Consider the following 17,384-nt stretch of genomic DNA (forward strand, 5'->3'; position numbering starts at 1 on the left):
AGTCGATTTTCTCGAAAACAAAGCCTCGAACGAAAAATTTGTATTCTATATTTTCCACTTCTTTTTTCGCATAGAATCAACCCCTTTCCGCTTGTACCACCAGTTACCAACCACCCTGTATAACTTCAAAGCATGATGTTTCCAGCTACTGTATCTCGAAATACGGTACTCGGACCATCGATAATTTCAAGCGAGACGTTTCGAAATGCGGTGTTTCGAATGGCAAGTACTTCGAATTACGGTATTTTGAGGCTTGGAATCAGGAAATATGATACTTGGAAATAGAGTATTTCAAAGTACAGTAGCCTGAAACGCGATATTTCCAAGTACAAAATTTCAAAAGTACTGTATTTCAAAGTGCAGTATTTCCAAGTGCGATATTCGGGATTTCGTGGTACAATGTGTCAAAGTATAGCGCTTCGTACCACAGTGTTTCTCACTACGTGTAACATCAATTCGTTAACAATGCCTTTGAGCTCTGCCTTTAGACGAATCTACGCCGTGCATTTAAATTACCTTTCACCTACGACAAAGAGCAAATCAAAGGAAATATACCACGTGCGATTGAAATCAGCAGAGAACGCAGTATTCCATTTGACGATCGCGCGTATGTATATAGAGAAACGTTTATTTTAGGAATAACGGATCGACGCATTACCCTGGAGGATCGTACGCAGTGGTTAGCGTCCGACATTGATAATTGCTCGTGTTGCTGTGAACTCCAGGGCACTGATCAATGGCCAGACGAAGGTGACAAATGGGCGAAAACCTCCCGCGCTAGAAGAGTGTTGAGAACTTGCGGCAACCGTTGTGTTTGCGCGATACGGTGCATAAGACGGTCGATTAAGAAGCTGGTCGAGCACAAATATTTTCAACAGGGTATCTTATTGGCGATTTTGATCAATACTCTGAGCATGGGGATAGAATATCATAACCAGGTCAGTGTTTTTATCTCGTATCGTGACATATTCGGTATTCGTGTCAGAAGTGTACAGTTAGTCGATGGAAGCGATATGACGAGGCTAGAGAAACGAAAACACGAAGTCGTCATGCCGATTGACACCACCGTATTTCACGTAATCCTGCACGTTTTATTAGATCACGTACGTTGAATTTCATATTCCAAGCCGAAGCTGCCAAACAGTCACTCGGCGATTGATACTTCAAATTTCTGCATTACGCGTATGAATCGCGCGAGAAATAGCGATTTCTGCTATTCGTTCAACCTGTTCTCTTCTTCGCGTTGTATAAAAATGTCTTTATGTGTATCGCGAAAGAAGAAATAATTCTAATTGTAAATGAATACGATTCTGGAAATGTATGTAAAGTCTGACCGATTTCTGTGATTTTATCACAGATACGCATATATCGCTTCGATCAGTTGTGTATCTTTTTACTTGTTAATAATTACTTGTTAATACACGATTCTCGTTTATGTACCACTCGCTACAAGAAATAAACGTTCCAATTATAGTGACATAAATATAATCGACGGTGATACAGATATTTTACTCGTCTGCCTGTATCTTGTTATTTTTAATTTTTTAAATATCTACATTGTTATTTATGTTGCATCGTATCGATGGTACAACGATTATCGTTTGCATAGAGTAAACGAACCTCTTGTCTCAGGTGTCTTCGATCACGAACAACTTCTCGAGATTCTTTCTCGTCTTCGATAGTTTTCTAGTTCATAGTTTCCGTTGTGATAGTTACCTTGTATAAGTATACGTATGCAATGTACATTAATGACGCTTTTCAATCGCAGCCACCTGTTAAACTCGTAGACGAAGTTTGTTGAATTATCGAACATTCTGTACATTCTCTCATTATACACACGATGACATAACGCGATACAATAACGTCACACGACATACTTAATAATTCAATTTCATTTTTATTTATGCTCTTTCAATTTTCATCGTTCGTACAATAAAACTGGTCAATTTTCCTTTCGCCTTTTCACATCCCCTTTATTTCTCATTCAGTCGCTCGCTTATTCGGCCAATCTTTCCAGACGTTCCCACAAAATATTCGATTACAGTGGTTGATATTGGGTGAAAAAGGAAGCTTTCTGTTTATCTTTCAATCAGAGCAGAGATTGGCTTATCGCAGACACGGTAATATACAATTTCCAGATAGCTGGCTATTCAAGCTGACACGAGTAGAATCCTTGAATTGTGCGCCACGCTCTCCGCGAGCCTGTATAAATAATTATTCGCGAATCTAACGAAACAATTAGTTAATCCCTTGTTGCGTTTTCGATAAACATTGGATCTTCTTGAAAATCGTGTCATTTTTCATGGTTTGACATTCTTATCGTCGCTTTGTCAACACGCAATTTTTCTGGAAAATGGGCCCAAATATAATAGCAGATTTCGGGTCAAATTATTATGAGTTACTGAATATTATTGATTGTAAATTTTAATAAATATAAAAAAAAATTATTATGAAAGGGGGTTCCGCAAGGCAGCGTCTTAGGACCAATACTATACACGCTATACACGTCCAACATACCAACAACTACCAATAGCAAAATACTGACATTCGCGGACGACACAGCTGTACTAGTCAGGTACACTAACCCTGTAACAGCAGTCACATTACTACAAGAACATATCACAAAAATAGAAAAGTGGCTACAAGTTAAACAAATTAAAGCAAAGCCCGTTAAATGCAACCATATTACATTCACACTGCGAAAACAGATACCATCAAACATCTTTCTGAACGGCACGCACATAATACAAACAAGGCAAGTCAAATACTTAGGACTCCACTTAGATATGTAGGAGGTGGGGTGGTTCGAGCCAGCTGAAAAGGGAATGAGTTTCGTCCCGGGACTACCGGTGGACTCGTCAGTAAGGCTACGCCCGGTAGTCCCTGCCTTAGACGTAGAAGGAGTCTCGCTAGGTGCGGTATTTGTATCGTGTGCCCGTATATTCGACCGCTAGCGAGATAGACAGACTCGTTGTCGTCGTAGCTCTCTGGTGTTGGCGGTTGGTACCCGCGGATCGCCCGGGGGGTGTTGCGCCGCGTTGATGCCTCAACCTGTCGGCGTCCTGTTGATACCGATCCGCCACAGATACACAACTCACATGGAAACAGCATATTAAATCAATAATAGACAAAATATAGACAGCAAGGCGACAAATGCATTGGCTAACAAGTGGAAAATCCAAATTAAGCATAGAAAATAAATGAAAAATATGCAAAACGATCATAAAAGCAATCTGGACGTGCGGAATATCACTATGGGGAACAGCAGCAATGAGCTATATAAGCAAAATAGAGACTTGGTTTGGAAAGTGAGGGAAATGGACGTCGCTGTTAATTGGCTAATTTTGTGTTGGTGGTTGGAAAAGGATGCTAACCGCCCTTGAGAGAAAGTTGCTAGCGGGAAGCATGATATGTGAGAAAAACAGATTTCCCGTATCTTCCCGTAGTAGATTTAGGAACTGTTAAGGCACAGACTATTTGCCCCTTTGGAGAGACTTAGATAAATAAATCCTAAAATTTAAAGCGGGTGTTTAGGCTAGCTGAAAATATTCTGTGAGGATGTACCGACATCTGACAATCATCTTTTTTTTTTTTAAATTTATTAAAATTACAATCGATTCTCGCATTGAGAATTTTCAGTAATTTTTCTGGCGTGGCGCAGTGACATGGCTGATTATTTATAATAAGTTAATACTTATTATAGACTCAGGTATAACTGACACCAAAATCCAGCTAAGGCAGCGACTTTTCACTAAAAGTTTATCCAATTCGCTATATTTTGTTTCACGTAGACTCTTTTTAAAGGAAACCGCCTCGATTAACTCGCTTATTCCTTTTCGATAGCGTTGATTACGACACAAAATCTTTAATCGCCTCAATCGTTCCTTTCGCGTTATCTTCGGATTTGAAAGGTCTGTTTTTGTATAGAAGGTGATCATAAAAGGTGAAATCATCCGATTGTGTTTAAAAGACGACTCACAAATTCTCTAGCGCGGCGATACAACTCGTGAAGTACCTTTCTTTTTTTATTTTTTTTGCTATTCGTAAAAAGCGAAATGCCGTCAATCCGGTTTATCTATCGACGAAATTTATTTGCCAACTTTTAACCGTAATCTATCGAACGACCAACGTACTTACGTTATCTTCATACGACGATAAGAGCATAATAAAAATCAGATCACTTCAATATTCAAAATAAAGATCAGAAATAACGTTTGAGGGCGGAGTAAATAAAATTCGACGGTAATACACAAGATACAGAAAGATTTTATAGGTATAGGTGCAGGATTTTATTAAATTCGCTTATGTAAGAAACTTTATATCTCGCTGTAATGCATGTATGAACCATAAATATTTTATAGCAGAATGTAAAATTTATTGATCGCTGTTTTTACAGTAAAATAAAATTACATCATGAAGATTGATGGAACCTATATATAAAGGTCTTAAAGCAAACGAGAGAAGCTGTAGTTTTGGTGAAGATTTGCACGCGCTGTTATATGAAATGAATCCTTAAACAGCTCTTTCATGATGTAGCTCGTTTATGGTTTTTCCTTGTTCGCAGATTAGTTAGAAACGCTGCAATAAATAGAGTTCTGACCTAAATCTCACATAACGCGTTACGGGGTCGTTTAAAACGAACCAGAAGCGAAAAGCAGGATAAAGAAGGAAATCAGCTTTTTAAAGTACCGTAAAGAGGATGGTGAGAAACGTGGAACGAGTTTATTCAAAAAATCACGCGACATCATTTTTCAAACGATTCCATCGACAGAGATTGAAAGATCTATAAAATATCGATTACTGCAATTGCAATTACTGTAATTATATACCTTACAAAAAAAAATTAATAAAAATGTAAACTTTGAATTTAAAAGTTTAGAAATCTTACGCGTTTGAGGTCGACAGTTATTTCGATACAGTAGAAGAATATTGAAATTATTTTATCGAAATAAACATTCACAAACAATACAGAGATCCGTCAAATTTATTCATAGAAACGAAATACGTTTTTAATTAGATTTCCAGGACGATCTTTTGCTTCTTGAACCGTCATAGAGGGAGTGTCGTGATTGACGAATGTAGCGATCGGCTGCTAGTGTCATCGTGGAAATCGTCGTGTCGGTGTTACTGACACGTAATAGTGTCCATCCAAAACCTTAGGTGGCTAACACCCTACCTTTGTTTGCGCCATAATCTCTGGAACCCTGTCACTTGTACCTATTCACACATATGTACATACATGTACATACACGCTCACTTGGAATTTCTATTTGCACACGTCAGAGAATAAATATTGTAATATACAGGGTGTTCTGTAACCGACGCATAAGAAAGACTACACACCGAGATAGAAATAAAATGTTCCCGAGAAAGCGAACTTTGACAGAATTCTGAGTGAGACAAGGGGTTCATCGCGATTTCATAGCGAAAATACATATATACAGGGTGGTTGGTAACTGGTGGTACAAGCGGAAAGGGGATGATTCTACGCGAAAAAAGAAGTCGGAAATATAGAATACAAATTTTTCGTTCGAGATTTTGTTTTCGAGAAAATCGACTTTGAATTTTCGGTCGGTACGCGTGCGGTACGTTATACCGGACCTCGCTGTAGATCGTTGTCTCGATGGAAAAATGAAAAAAAAGAAAATGTTTATTCTACATTTTCGACTTCTTTTTTCGCGTAGAATCACCCCCTTCCCGCTTGTACCACCAGTTACCAACCACCCTGTATATATATACATATGCATCGAAAAGGTGGTATCCTTTTTTCCTGTTTATCGGTCGACAGCCGGAGCAATTGACCATAGTGGTCGAGATAAGCAATATCGTGTTTTCGGCCGTCTTTGCCGTGGAAATGTTGCTGAAGATCATCGCGGAGGGTCCGTTCGGTTACATAAGCAACGGATTCAACGTTTTCGACGGAGTCGTCGTGGTGCTCAGGTATGCGAATAAAACAATCATTTACGCGAATCAACACTTTGACGTTTTTCTAAAAAAAAAATGTCGAACAAACACGTATCTCTGAAAGTTAGAAAATTTGATAAATTTACCGATAGACAAGACATTGATTCCATAAAAATACATCGATTACGAACTTTTCCCAAATTTCGCTGCGAATATTCCTTATAAAACGATGCTCGTGACATCGGTGGAATTCAAAGAAAAAATTTGGAAGAGAAGACTCGAGTCTTTCGTATTAACTTAAAATATAAAGAAACTCAAACATACCTATTCATTAGAATCGAACGGATAATTCCAAAGGTTCGAGCATTCGAATGGTCTGTTAATGTAAGAGTTACGCGTTATATCGCACGACAATGTATATGCAAAAGGAGGAATTTTCTGTTGAACGTCTAGCGTGGTGGAGATTTGTCAAGCGTTCGTTGAGGAGAGGAGCGGAAGTTCCGGGCTGAGCGTGTTGAGGACCTTCCGGCTACTGAGAATCCTCAAGCTCGTGCGTTTCCTACCGAACCTCCGGCGACAGCTGTTCGTGATGCTGCGCACCATGGATAACGTTGCCGTATTCTTTTCCCTTTTAGTACTTTTCATCTTTATATTCAGGTAAGTTGTTCCCTTTCCCTTTAGGCAACCAGTGCCCGGGAATTGTGCTCGCGGTTGTCGGCCACGTCGTCGTCGGTCTTTAAAAATCGTCGAGATGCACGTTTCCAGGATCGCGGTTCGCGTCGGCCATCATCGTCGCGATCACCACGCGGACAGTTATCAATCGTCGGATCGCAAACGCGTTTCGTGTTCACGGACACGGATTTAACGTTGCGCGTTATTCCGTTCAGATAATCACCTCATCAGCATAACGTTTGCATGACAGCCAAAGCGAATTGAAAGATCACTGGATTATCGATGGACTATCACGAATTGTGGAGAGACTAAAGAAACAGAGCTAAGTTAAGTGTCAACGAGACCGTGTTTCGATCGAATCCTCGCTCGATGGCGCGACGTGCAACGATAAGGCGAATTTATATTCGCACGCTTCGTATTCGCGTCACGGTTGATTCGTCCGTGGTGAAAGGGAAAGATGGCAGCCAGGATATTTATATCAAATCGTTGAATTTGTTTCGGTGGTTTTCAAACTGACGATTGAGATAACGAGCGTTGCGGATGAGTCGACGAATTTAGGTTTTTGCGGAAGAACGTCATAAAATAGTTCTAGACGAACCATCGTGATTCGGTTCGTCGAAAGTAGAGATATATCGACTGAGATTGATCTATCGTACTAGATCTACGTCGTTCACCGGTCGTGGTATTTTACGAATACGATTGTTACACCTTTCACCGTGCGACGAGCGATCCGCGATGCAAGTCTAAGAGCGTAGAGTCTAAATTCGCGTTTATCGCGTTCCTTCAGATATTCCTTCGGCGACGTTGTTCATCGTAGAGAAACGCGTTCGTTTCGTTTGATTGATTCGAGGGTCTCGTTGACATTTATTGTCTTTTGAGAACAGCTTCTTGTCCGCTTCCGAGCTTCCACAGGAGCTGGGGCTTGTATGTCACTGCTCTTCGAACACGAAGTGTATTAGGTGACTATGTCTTCCGTTTTATACTCCTTTTGTCTTTTCTCTTCTTTATGCGCTTTTTTTATCTTCTCTCACGGCATATGGATCGCCGCGTAAATTGCATCTCACGTATTATAGATGAAACCGAGTCGCAGCAGTTCTCTCGTTTTACATTATTTACCACACTGTTGCGTTTGCGACTGCAGCGTTTTCTGACGTTGTAATGGTAATGAACGATGGGTGTTTGTTGGCACGTGTCTACGAGGAGTGTCTTGTTGGCCCTTTCTCATGGCTTGAGGCATCGAACGTGTATATTATTATTATATACTGTTTCTTTTCTCATTTGTTTATTTATTTTTCTACCATTTTTTTATTATTATTATTAGAGGACACCTATTATATATATGAATATCGATATGAATATAGATGTATACATATATATATATATACATACACGTATATGAATATATATATATATATATATGTATATATATTTTCATGTGTGCATGGTGCTTTTCATCTAGCGACGAGTATGAGAGCTATATGTATATATATATATACTACTACCTATTAATTATTCGTGTATTCGTACGTCTTCTTTCTTATTCTATTGCCCCGTTCTTCTTCCTTTTTTTAATGCTATGTACTCTCTAAGTGCCTACAAAGTGCGCCTCGGTGTGGTCATCGATATTAGACAGCTTGCGAATGGATAAATATGTATCTCTTTCGGTTATTTGATTATGCTGCGAACACGGCCTCTCGCTATCCCCGCGGGTTTGACACGCGTCTCGAGATCATCCGACGGTCGATCGATCGTTCGTCGCAATCGCCATCGGCTTCGTGTTATTTTTGTTGCCATCGTCAGTCCGTTTGATGTTTGATCTTATTATCCAGGGACTCAGGTGTGCGTCATTTTTTTAAACTGAGGAAATTTTTGAAATACTTTGATTCTTCGAACTACGTGCCATCATAGGATATTCTATTTCTTTTACGTTTCTTTTCTTTTTTTTGTCCACGCTTTTGTTTTTCGATCTTTCGGCGAGAAACGCGCAGGCGATCAGATGGTATTCACTATCGGCCAGAAGCATGAGCCTCGTTGCTAGTTTTCATGGCAGACTGTTGACAAGCTGTGTGTGTTATTAAATGTGGCAAATTAATTTCCTTCGTAGCAACTACCGCTGCAGCATTACGGGTCGGTGAGTCGAGTTTCGATCTGTTCGAAGGCGACTTTCGAAATGTTGCGACATTAGGCGTGGAGATGATTCTGTCCTTTTCAATTATTCTATTTTTACTTATTATATTCTCTATAGGTTTATTGTTGTTATTATTATTATTATTATTATTATTATTACTTTAGAAATCATTCACGGGAAGGAACTGAAACTTACATAGGTTATTCTTCGACAATCGTTTATTTCGAAAGAACATGAATTGGAAGCGCGATTCCTAATTCTTATTTATAAAACACTTTCGCCAAGGTTCTATACTTTTGGCTGGTAGTATATACCACTGTCGAGATAGTTCCAAATCGCAGGATCAATAAACGGAACTATCTTTAAATCTTTAAGCAAACATATTAAAACCTATCAGGATAATAAAATGCCTAAGTAAAGTCAATAGCCATAAATTATAAATACAGATATACGAGTATCAACTATAACCCATTCGAAAAGATTTGGCTCTTTTTTAAAGTAGATTTCTGCCGGCTTTCACGCAAACAGAATTACCCACGCGATATTCGTTTGGACGAATTGATATTAATTTTGACGTTAGTCTGCGTTAGCATACGCGCTGTAACGTAGGACGAGCGCACCGTCATCAGACTTTCTATACGATTACTTGTTAAGTGACTCGATTTACCGTAGTCGAGAGAAGCTTCTCTATTTTTTCTCCAAACTAAATTTGTTTTCTTCCTCTATCAACCTTGCTACCCCTTCCCGTCATTATTTCCTCTGTCCCTCTCTATCTCTCTCTCTCTCTCTCTCTATCTCTCTTTCTATTCCTCTCTCTCTCTGTCTCTCTCTCACACTCTCTCTCTCTCTCTCTCTCACTCTCTCTCTATTCCTCTCTCTCTCTCTGTCTCTCTCTGTCTCTCTTTACATCCCCATGTTCTTACTTCACTTCTTTTTTCTCTTCCCTACACAACTATCTGTCTATTTATCTACCTATATATTTACGGATAAGGAAGTACATTGCACGTTTCGTTGTGTTGTAGTATTCTCGGGATGAACCTGTTTGGTTGCAAATTCTGTGAAACGATGAAAGGCAGCTCTGACGTCGAGTGTGATAGGAAAAACTTTGACTCGTTACTCTGGGCTATTGTGACGGTGTTTCAGGTACCTACAAAGGATACTTTTCCACGTATCTCTCGAGGGCTTTATTTTCCTCTATATAGTGTATATTATATATTATATATATTATAATTATATTATATATATATATTTATTCGTATATATACATATTAACGTTACATACACATGCAACCACGTATGCTAAGTTACCTCGATATATGTATATATGTGCACATATATATATACATATATGCCCTTATATACAATACATATATACGTACGACATATACAATATATCGTCACATTCGTCATTGAACGGCCGAAAGACGTCATCTGCTACGTTTATGATTATCGCGAGGCCTTAAGGTAACGTATGAGAGATACATACATGAAACGAAAATTATATACTCTATAATGGCATGCAGAGCCGTATCGAGGTAGGAGGAGGAGGAGGAGGAGGAGGAGGTGGTGGAGGAGGAGGAGGAGGAGGAGGAGGAGGCCACGGATCATTCGAACGACCGTACCTGAGATGATGTTTCTTCGCTTTTTCTTTATTCGTCTTAATCCGCAGTCGCTGCTTAGCGAGAGTAAAGAAGTGCGTTTTTCTTTTTGTTTTTAAAAATGCGCCTCGCGGCTCTCACAATTGCCATCGCAGCGCGTCGAGCTGGCCCTCGGACATGCTTACGCTGCTTCCGATTCTTTAGCGTTGTCTTGCTTCCGCCAGATTCGCCGTTTCTGCGCACGGTTTCTATTCGTTCTTTGCGCGAATCTTTTCGCCGAAATTCAATTGTATTAAAAAACAGGGTTCTTTTTCGACCTGTTCGTCCTTTGTCGTCGCTGCCAGAAGATCGTTTTGCGTCTAATGCTGGTAATGGTAAAGGGTAAGTGACCCTTTGCCTTCGGCCTGCGTCGTTCATTTGCTACTTCGGATCGTACAATGACAATGTCAGAGACGTCGTTTGGCACCGAGAGACTTTAGTAAATTTTTGTTATCAAAGGAACGTATCCTGGTTTTAAAATCGTTCAAATTGTCGATCGTTGTGTACATGGAAGTCCAACGAAGTTGGATTCTATTTACATAAACGAGGGTTTCTTTTTATTTAATCGTACGAATTAAGGGGTTGGGTTTTCGAGAATATCGGTAATTTGATCGATTGGAAGTAACGTTTGCGCAAAAAGAGGTTAACGTGTGTGGAAAAGTTTAGTATTGAAAGGAGCAAATACAAAGTTAATAGAATCTTAATGGATCTAATTTCTCTACAAACAATCGCTAAATCTCGATGATATAACACGAGAGAAAGAGAGATTCGCGTATGAGACATTTAGAAACCGTTCAAGAAACGTGCCGATATACTCGACGAACGAAAGATCTTACATCACATCTAAGAAAATATTATTCTGTTTCTCGTCGTAAAAGAAGAGCCAATAAAACCGGTCGTAGCACAAGAGTGTCCAATGACCACTGTGTCTTGCAGTTTTTTCATTCAGATATTCCACGATGCTTTCGAACAAACGATACTTTCGTCAAGAAACTACAGAACTGTGATATAAGCTCTTTGCTCGCAAGAAATAGCGATAAAGCGTCGTACGAAACAACGATTTTGCATCGAAAGCTTCGCATCTGTTATTGTTACTTGGTTGTGGTCGTCGCAAGTGCATAATATCTCTCACTTACTGTAGCCTGCTGCCACGAAATTTTTTTCACAAAATCTCTTCTTTGTGACGTGATCATCGATCGAACAAGCGACTGATACGTTTTTGACCTGTGTTTTTCTCTTTTTTTTTCCTTTTTTGCGTCCCGGTAAAAAGGTTGTTGAGAAATTTCCTCTGTTAAACCGTGAGACTGTTTGAATTGTCGCATCAGCATAGATGGAAAACGCCGACCTTTTTTCCCCCCGTATATCAGCGTTTTTTCCAGCTTTGATCGCTTTTACTTCGATTGATCGTACAAGCTCGTGCCGTGCATGTTAATTATCGTTCACATTCTATTATACGCTTTGCATGCTGGTACGTGTCCTTTCCCAAGTGATCGTTGTTGTTGTTGGTGTTGTTGTTGTTGTTGTTGCTGCTTCTCATCGCTGTTGGCCCTGTCCGTGTTTTCGATATGCACACATTTCCTTACAATATCTACATTCCATCATACGACATTCCGTTACACTGTGAAAAACGGCAATCCGGATAATATATACAATACAATGCGTAACGATGTTCGAGCAATTTTATCGCACAGGGATCTCTAACTTCAGCGCGACGCTATCTTGCACACGGTTGTTAAACTCCAAAATTCACCGCTTACGGGCAAATATATATTTTCCCCGTGTAAAGATAAACATCGATTTAAAAATTCCCTATTTAAATCAGAACTAAGCGTTTTCTCGCTTTGTTCATATCTCCCGAATCGAGTTGAAAATATTCGATGCCGAATCTAACGTGAATTTCCTTAGGTTAAAGCGCAATATGTTCTACGATATTTCCAAATAACGTCACTTTTATCGTTCGTCGTTCGTAATTCGATCATAGCCTGACCGACGATAGCGCGAATAATTCAAACTTCGTATAAATTACTTAATTTTTGTTCACATTCGTATTAATTACTTGATTCTCGTATCAAAGCAAAAGTTATAACTAACCGTGATTTCTTTCTTCGCTGGAGAAGGTAAAATCACGGTTGCATCAGGGCTGAAGCTTGGCTCGCGAAATGAAACGGGCATCCAAGCCCGCGTGTCTGTATTTAAAGAAAAAGGTTGAAGCGCCAGAAGAGATAGAACGAGGGAGAAGTCGCATTAAATCTTTTGATCTCTTTCTGAATTCCGCTTGTTCCTATAACAACGGCACGTAAATGCAGGCAAAACTGTGTAAAAGTGCCCCACCCACTGCGTTAAATGGAACGACTGTCTTTTGATAGTGAAAATCTATAGGGTGATAAATTCCGAAGGAAGAATCTATAATAAAGGAAAAATAATATTGTATAGGCCCGTAGCTTACAGAATTTCTAAACAATTGACATTTTACTTGGCGAATTAGTCGTCTCGTTATGAAAGATCGCCATAGCAACGGCCGCTCTAGCGAATCTCTCGCAAATATTCGATCGATAACTAAAACGTTTCGTTTTTCTCTTACCACGTATATAGATAAATATTGTTGCGGTTACTTTTTAATTGGTTGCACGCGGAAATCTCCTTTTCCATAGGATCGACCAGTGACTCTGGCAATCTTTCACAGCGAAATTATTCGAAATATCTCGAAAATTGTTCGTCGTACAGCAACGACGAAGATTTACATTTACGCGACGATAGGTTTGTTTCCTTTTTATATGTTTCGTTGATGGAAACAAAATCGAGTAAGAATCATCGGATATTCCAACCTCTATTGCCCTGATTTAAATAACCTTTCTCCTTTGAACGTTCATAAAGAAACCTTGTGTGTCTCGTAATTAGTTGTCTTAAAAATAGACCCGAAAGAGGAGATTATTTAAGACCATTTCACAAGCAGTCCACAACTACGGACAATTTTCATACGCGACTTGTCTCTATAATGTCACTGTAACATTCTTTAAGAAGTTATTCCTCCGTCCAGAGACGAACAAACCCATTGAACCTAATATTTAAATAGATGATTGAACTTTCGATGCTATGAAATTTCTCTTTGCTCTATCCATTGGCAGAGTACATACTCGCAGTTTAGAGTGGCGTAGAGGAGTAGCACTTCTCGGCCATCTCCGCCATAGCCAGAGGGTTAAACCACTTTTCCGCTTGTATGCCCTGTGTACAAACGAGTATGCGCAACATTCCTTTCAAAAAGGGATGTATCGCGGACGAGATTTTCCTTTTGTCGGCTCTAATACATCCAATGATAATAAAATGATAATGCGTATCAGGTTTCATCGGAAAGGGGCGCTTGAAATTTCCAAGATCGTAACTTTCGCGAAATTCCATTTCCCATTTCACGGATCTCATCTTTCCTTTCTCGCTTGTTTTCTCGTATCAATGAAACTGACAGACAGCGAATGGTTAACGTTATAATGAAATTTTTTAACGACGAAATTCACCGTGTTGGACGTTTCCAAGGGACGAATCTGATCTTCGTAGCTTTCCGTTTATTGCGAAATTAATCACGCGACAATGTTAAAATCGCGAACTTTTCAACCGGCGAATCTTCTCAACGTATGAAATGGCAGAAATATTTCGGATGGGCTGTCGATTAATTATTCGTCAGGCACCCAGTACATTCTTCGTTGTAACGATGCGACATAGCTAAACGTACGCGGTGTCTCGCTAAATATCCGACGAACATTCCTCGCGTGATTGGCAGGTCATTGCGAATAAAAAGTGAGTTAAATTTTTGTTTCGTTAATTGCATTGTGTCGCGAAACACTGGAGAGACATAAAAAGTATTCAAACAACGCGTATTCCCGCCACGGATTAACCGAGTTTCACGTTTCAAAAATGGATTCTTCTTCTACTTCTTGCGAAATAGCTGGGAACGTTTACTCCCATCTATCCAATCTTCTATATATCGCTTAACTCATGTGGAATCCATTTATCCATTTTCTTCGCTTTTTCTATTTCAGCCAAGTGACAAATAATGGCTTACTTTCGTCTGAGACGTCATTTATCTTGCTGTTTGTCGTCGATTACTTTCAGTAACGTCCCTTAAAACGTCACCATCGTGTCACTCCTTGACCTTCCTTTCTCTAACCGGCGATCGATTCGCATTTTTTCAGATAAATCGTTCCAACGATTCTATCGTTCCAAGGCAAACGAAGAGATATCATGAGATTTTATTTGAATTCTAAATTTCAGCTTTAGTCCTTGATCTTTGGTCGGAAATTATCCAGATATCCTGTTAAATGTTACGTAGATATTTTGCGCGTGTTTCGAAGTTCCGAATCAAGTTCAGGTATCGGGCTTAAGAAACGTAGTCGAGTTGAAAAAGTTAGCTTCAACTTTGAGGACACGGTTAAGCGGCTTAAAATAAACGATGCTTAACAACTTACTAATGCGATTAAGTTTTCTGCGCGAGGTATTGCCTACAGTTTCGCATGATTATTCTCCAGGTGCAGCGTCACAGAGTTTTCCGAAAGAAGAGACAGCTGCGCAAGTTAGAAGCAGAGTCGAAATAAATCCGCTGAAACGAGCGACAACGTTTCTGTTATAAGCTACGGGAAATTGTATCGCAACCTTTTCCCCGATTCTCATTAATGTCGTTTACATTGTACAATAAATTTGTCGCTCTTTCGAATTACCAAACTTCAACGACACGATATTCGATGACTCGTAACGATTCACATCGTCGTGCAAAACGCAATAATTCTCCTAGTTGATTCAGAAATCATTCGTCAGACGTAGAAGAAGAATAATGAACTTAGCGAACCTTACGATTTATCAATTGCCTGAATGTTATCAAAACAGTTTCAGCTGAAATTTGAACCTGATTTGTGAGATCATTCGTACGACGTAACGATAAATGCAAAGAACAATAAATAGACTGGATAATATGAAATCGGTTAAATCGATGACTGGAACGCGATCGATATAATATCGTATAAGATTTAATTTTATCAAACGTAATTGGCCAGGTGGTTATAATATTTCCTTATGAGCAAATAATTTATAATTAACGATTCAAAGTGCGTTAAAATACTTTCCATTAAAAGACGAGCCGATCAAAGATCGCGTTTAAAGCGAAGGAGCATTTAGGGATTATTCTTTAACGTGGGGGGCATCAAGTCCATGAATCAAGCAAACTTTTATGACTACACAACGAAAGGCTAGCTCGTTATTCGGGAGAATTATGCGTGCCGATTTATCGAATCAATTCTTTCTTCCTGCTCTCGTGGGAGCAATTTCGACTGTTACGCGCCAACAATCGAGCGCGAAATATTTTTAACCGGTACATCGAGAAGGATGGCAAGTATTCATTCGGTAAAATAAATCCTCCGAAACGGCCGGCAAGTAGCCGTAAATTAAAAGAACACAGCGGCGCGGATCGAAAATCTGCGAGCCCCGAGTTAATGTTGAACAGTTGGAGCTCCCTGTGCCATGATATTAAAAAAATAACGTGTATGTATGCGATCTATAAATAACGTGGTCGGATGAAAATGATCTTTAGCAATGATACACGTTCTTAGAGACGCGAGGAGTAAGCGCGCGAGTAATCGGAGACGCGATAAAAGCGAGAAACAAAAAAAGAAAGAAAAAAAAGAAAAAAAACGAAGAAAAAAAGAAAGAAGAAAAAAGGAAGACGTTCTATTACCGTCATAGGTTCCGTCACGCCATGAATTTTTTAACAGTGTAGCAACGTCTCGAGCCTTCCGCGTCATTTTTCTCTCAGTCAGTACTTACATTACATATCGGTGTCATTGACGTTCGTAATTTCTCTACACGTGTTTGTTTATCCGACTTCGATTCTTCGGTTGCGCATTTTGTATCTCTAATTCATTCGATTGTATTCACACTGTTTCTGCCATACTTACTCTGACTGTCTTTTCTCTCTGTCTCTATCTGTCTCTATCTTGTTCGACTTTTCACTTTGTGTTCCAAAAAGAAAAAAAAAATGAATAAAAAATAAAAAAAAATCGAACATCCGACGAACCTGGAGGAGGGAAGGGGGGCAAAGAATGAAACGATACGTCGCGCGAACACGAGATATAAACACGTAAAGCAGAGTCTCAATGTGTGTCGGATTAAAAATCGTCGCGTGACACGTCCGTTGAACCGAATGAACAGCAGATTGTTTCAAACGAGAGGGAGAAACAAAAAAGAAGAAGAAGAAAAGAACAAATAGAAATTAACACGTTAGAGAGAAAAGAGAAGAAAAAGAAAAGAAAGAAAAAAAAAAATAAGAGGTACAACCGTCTGCCACATGTAATTTGCGTACGATTTCCGTACTATTAATATCTCTCCGTTTAGCCGCTGTAGATAGACACCTTTATTTACCCGATACCCAAATACCCGTGCCATTCAGAATTCCAGGTAGACTTATTAATTTAGAGACATATATATGAGATACGTAACAACAATATTACAGATACTTGCTAATACCGATAGCTAGTGTGTACTTGTGCAACCAGCCGCTAAAAGTTCGTTTCAGATTTTTAACCTTACTTATATTTAGAAATTATTATTACATTATATTATATATTATATACATATATATATATATATTTACGCTTTGCCGTTTTATTTTATCTTTCTCCTTTTTTCTTTTTTTTGTTTTCTCCGTTTTCTTTCTCTCCTGGTTTTTTTTTGTCCGAATAAACGTCAACCGTGACATTCTGCAACGACAGGTACATATATTTCGCCGCGGCTCTATTAGTTTCACTTTTCGTCATGTTGCAACCGACGTAACTGAATTGAAATTTAAAAATTATGTTTCGCGCATACGGTGTATCTTTGTCTCGGAGTACGACGCAGACGTACGGCGCGTTATTCGATACGATAAATTCGTATTTATAATAGCGAACTCGCATCAGAGTGCATCAGAGTGCATCGTTAGACACGTACAGTTGTTGAATAACGATGAATCAACGAGGCGAAGTTTAGCGCGACGAGATGGTAGTTCTCGTCCGTATCGGATCTTC

At 39.3% G+C, this 17,384-nt stretch overlaps 1 protein-coding gene across 5 annotated transcripts in view; it reads left to right on the forward strand.

Moving 5' to 3' along the window:
• The window catches only part of LOC126863994 (voltage-dependent T-type calcium channel subunit alpha-1G), a 110,484-nt gene that overhangs the window by 67,786 nt on the left and 25,314 nt on the right, over positions 1-17,384 (forward strand). For 4 of the 5 annotated variants that reach the window (XM_050614832.1, XM_050614835.1, XM_050614834.1 and 1 more), the window contains 3 exons: positions 637-938; positions 5,789-5,940; positions 6,358-6,561. In XM_050614832.1, coding sequence (XP_050470789.1) covers positions 637-938; positions 5,789-5,940; positions 6,358-6,561 — 658 coding nt within the window. Of the gene's footprint in view, positions 1-636; positions 939-5,788; positions 5,941-6,357; positions 6,562-9,726; positions 9,848-17,384 lie in introns of all 5 variants that reach the window. The other variant, XM_050614833.1, reaches the window with a different exon arrangement.

This window comes from Bombus huntii, chromosome 3 (genome assembly GCF_024542735.1).
Source record: "Bombus huntii isolate Logan2020A chromosome 3, iyBomHunt1.1, whole genome shotgun sequence".
In the NCBI taxonomy this organism is placed as follows: Eukaryota; Metazoa; Arthropoda; class Insecta; order Hymenoptera; family Apidae; genus Bombus; species Bombus huntii.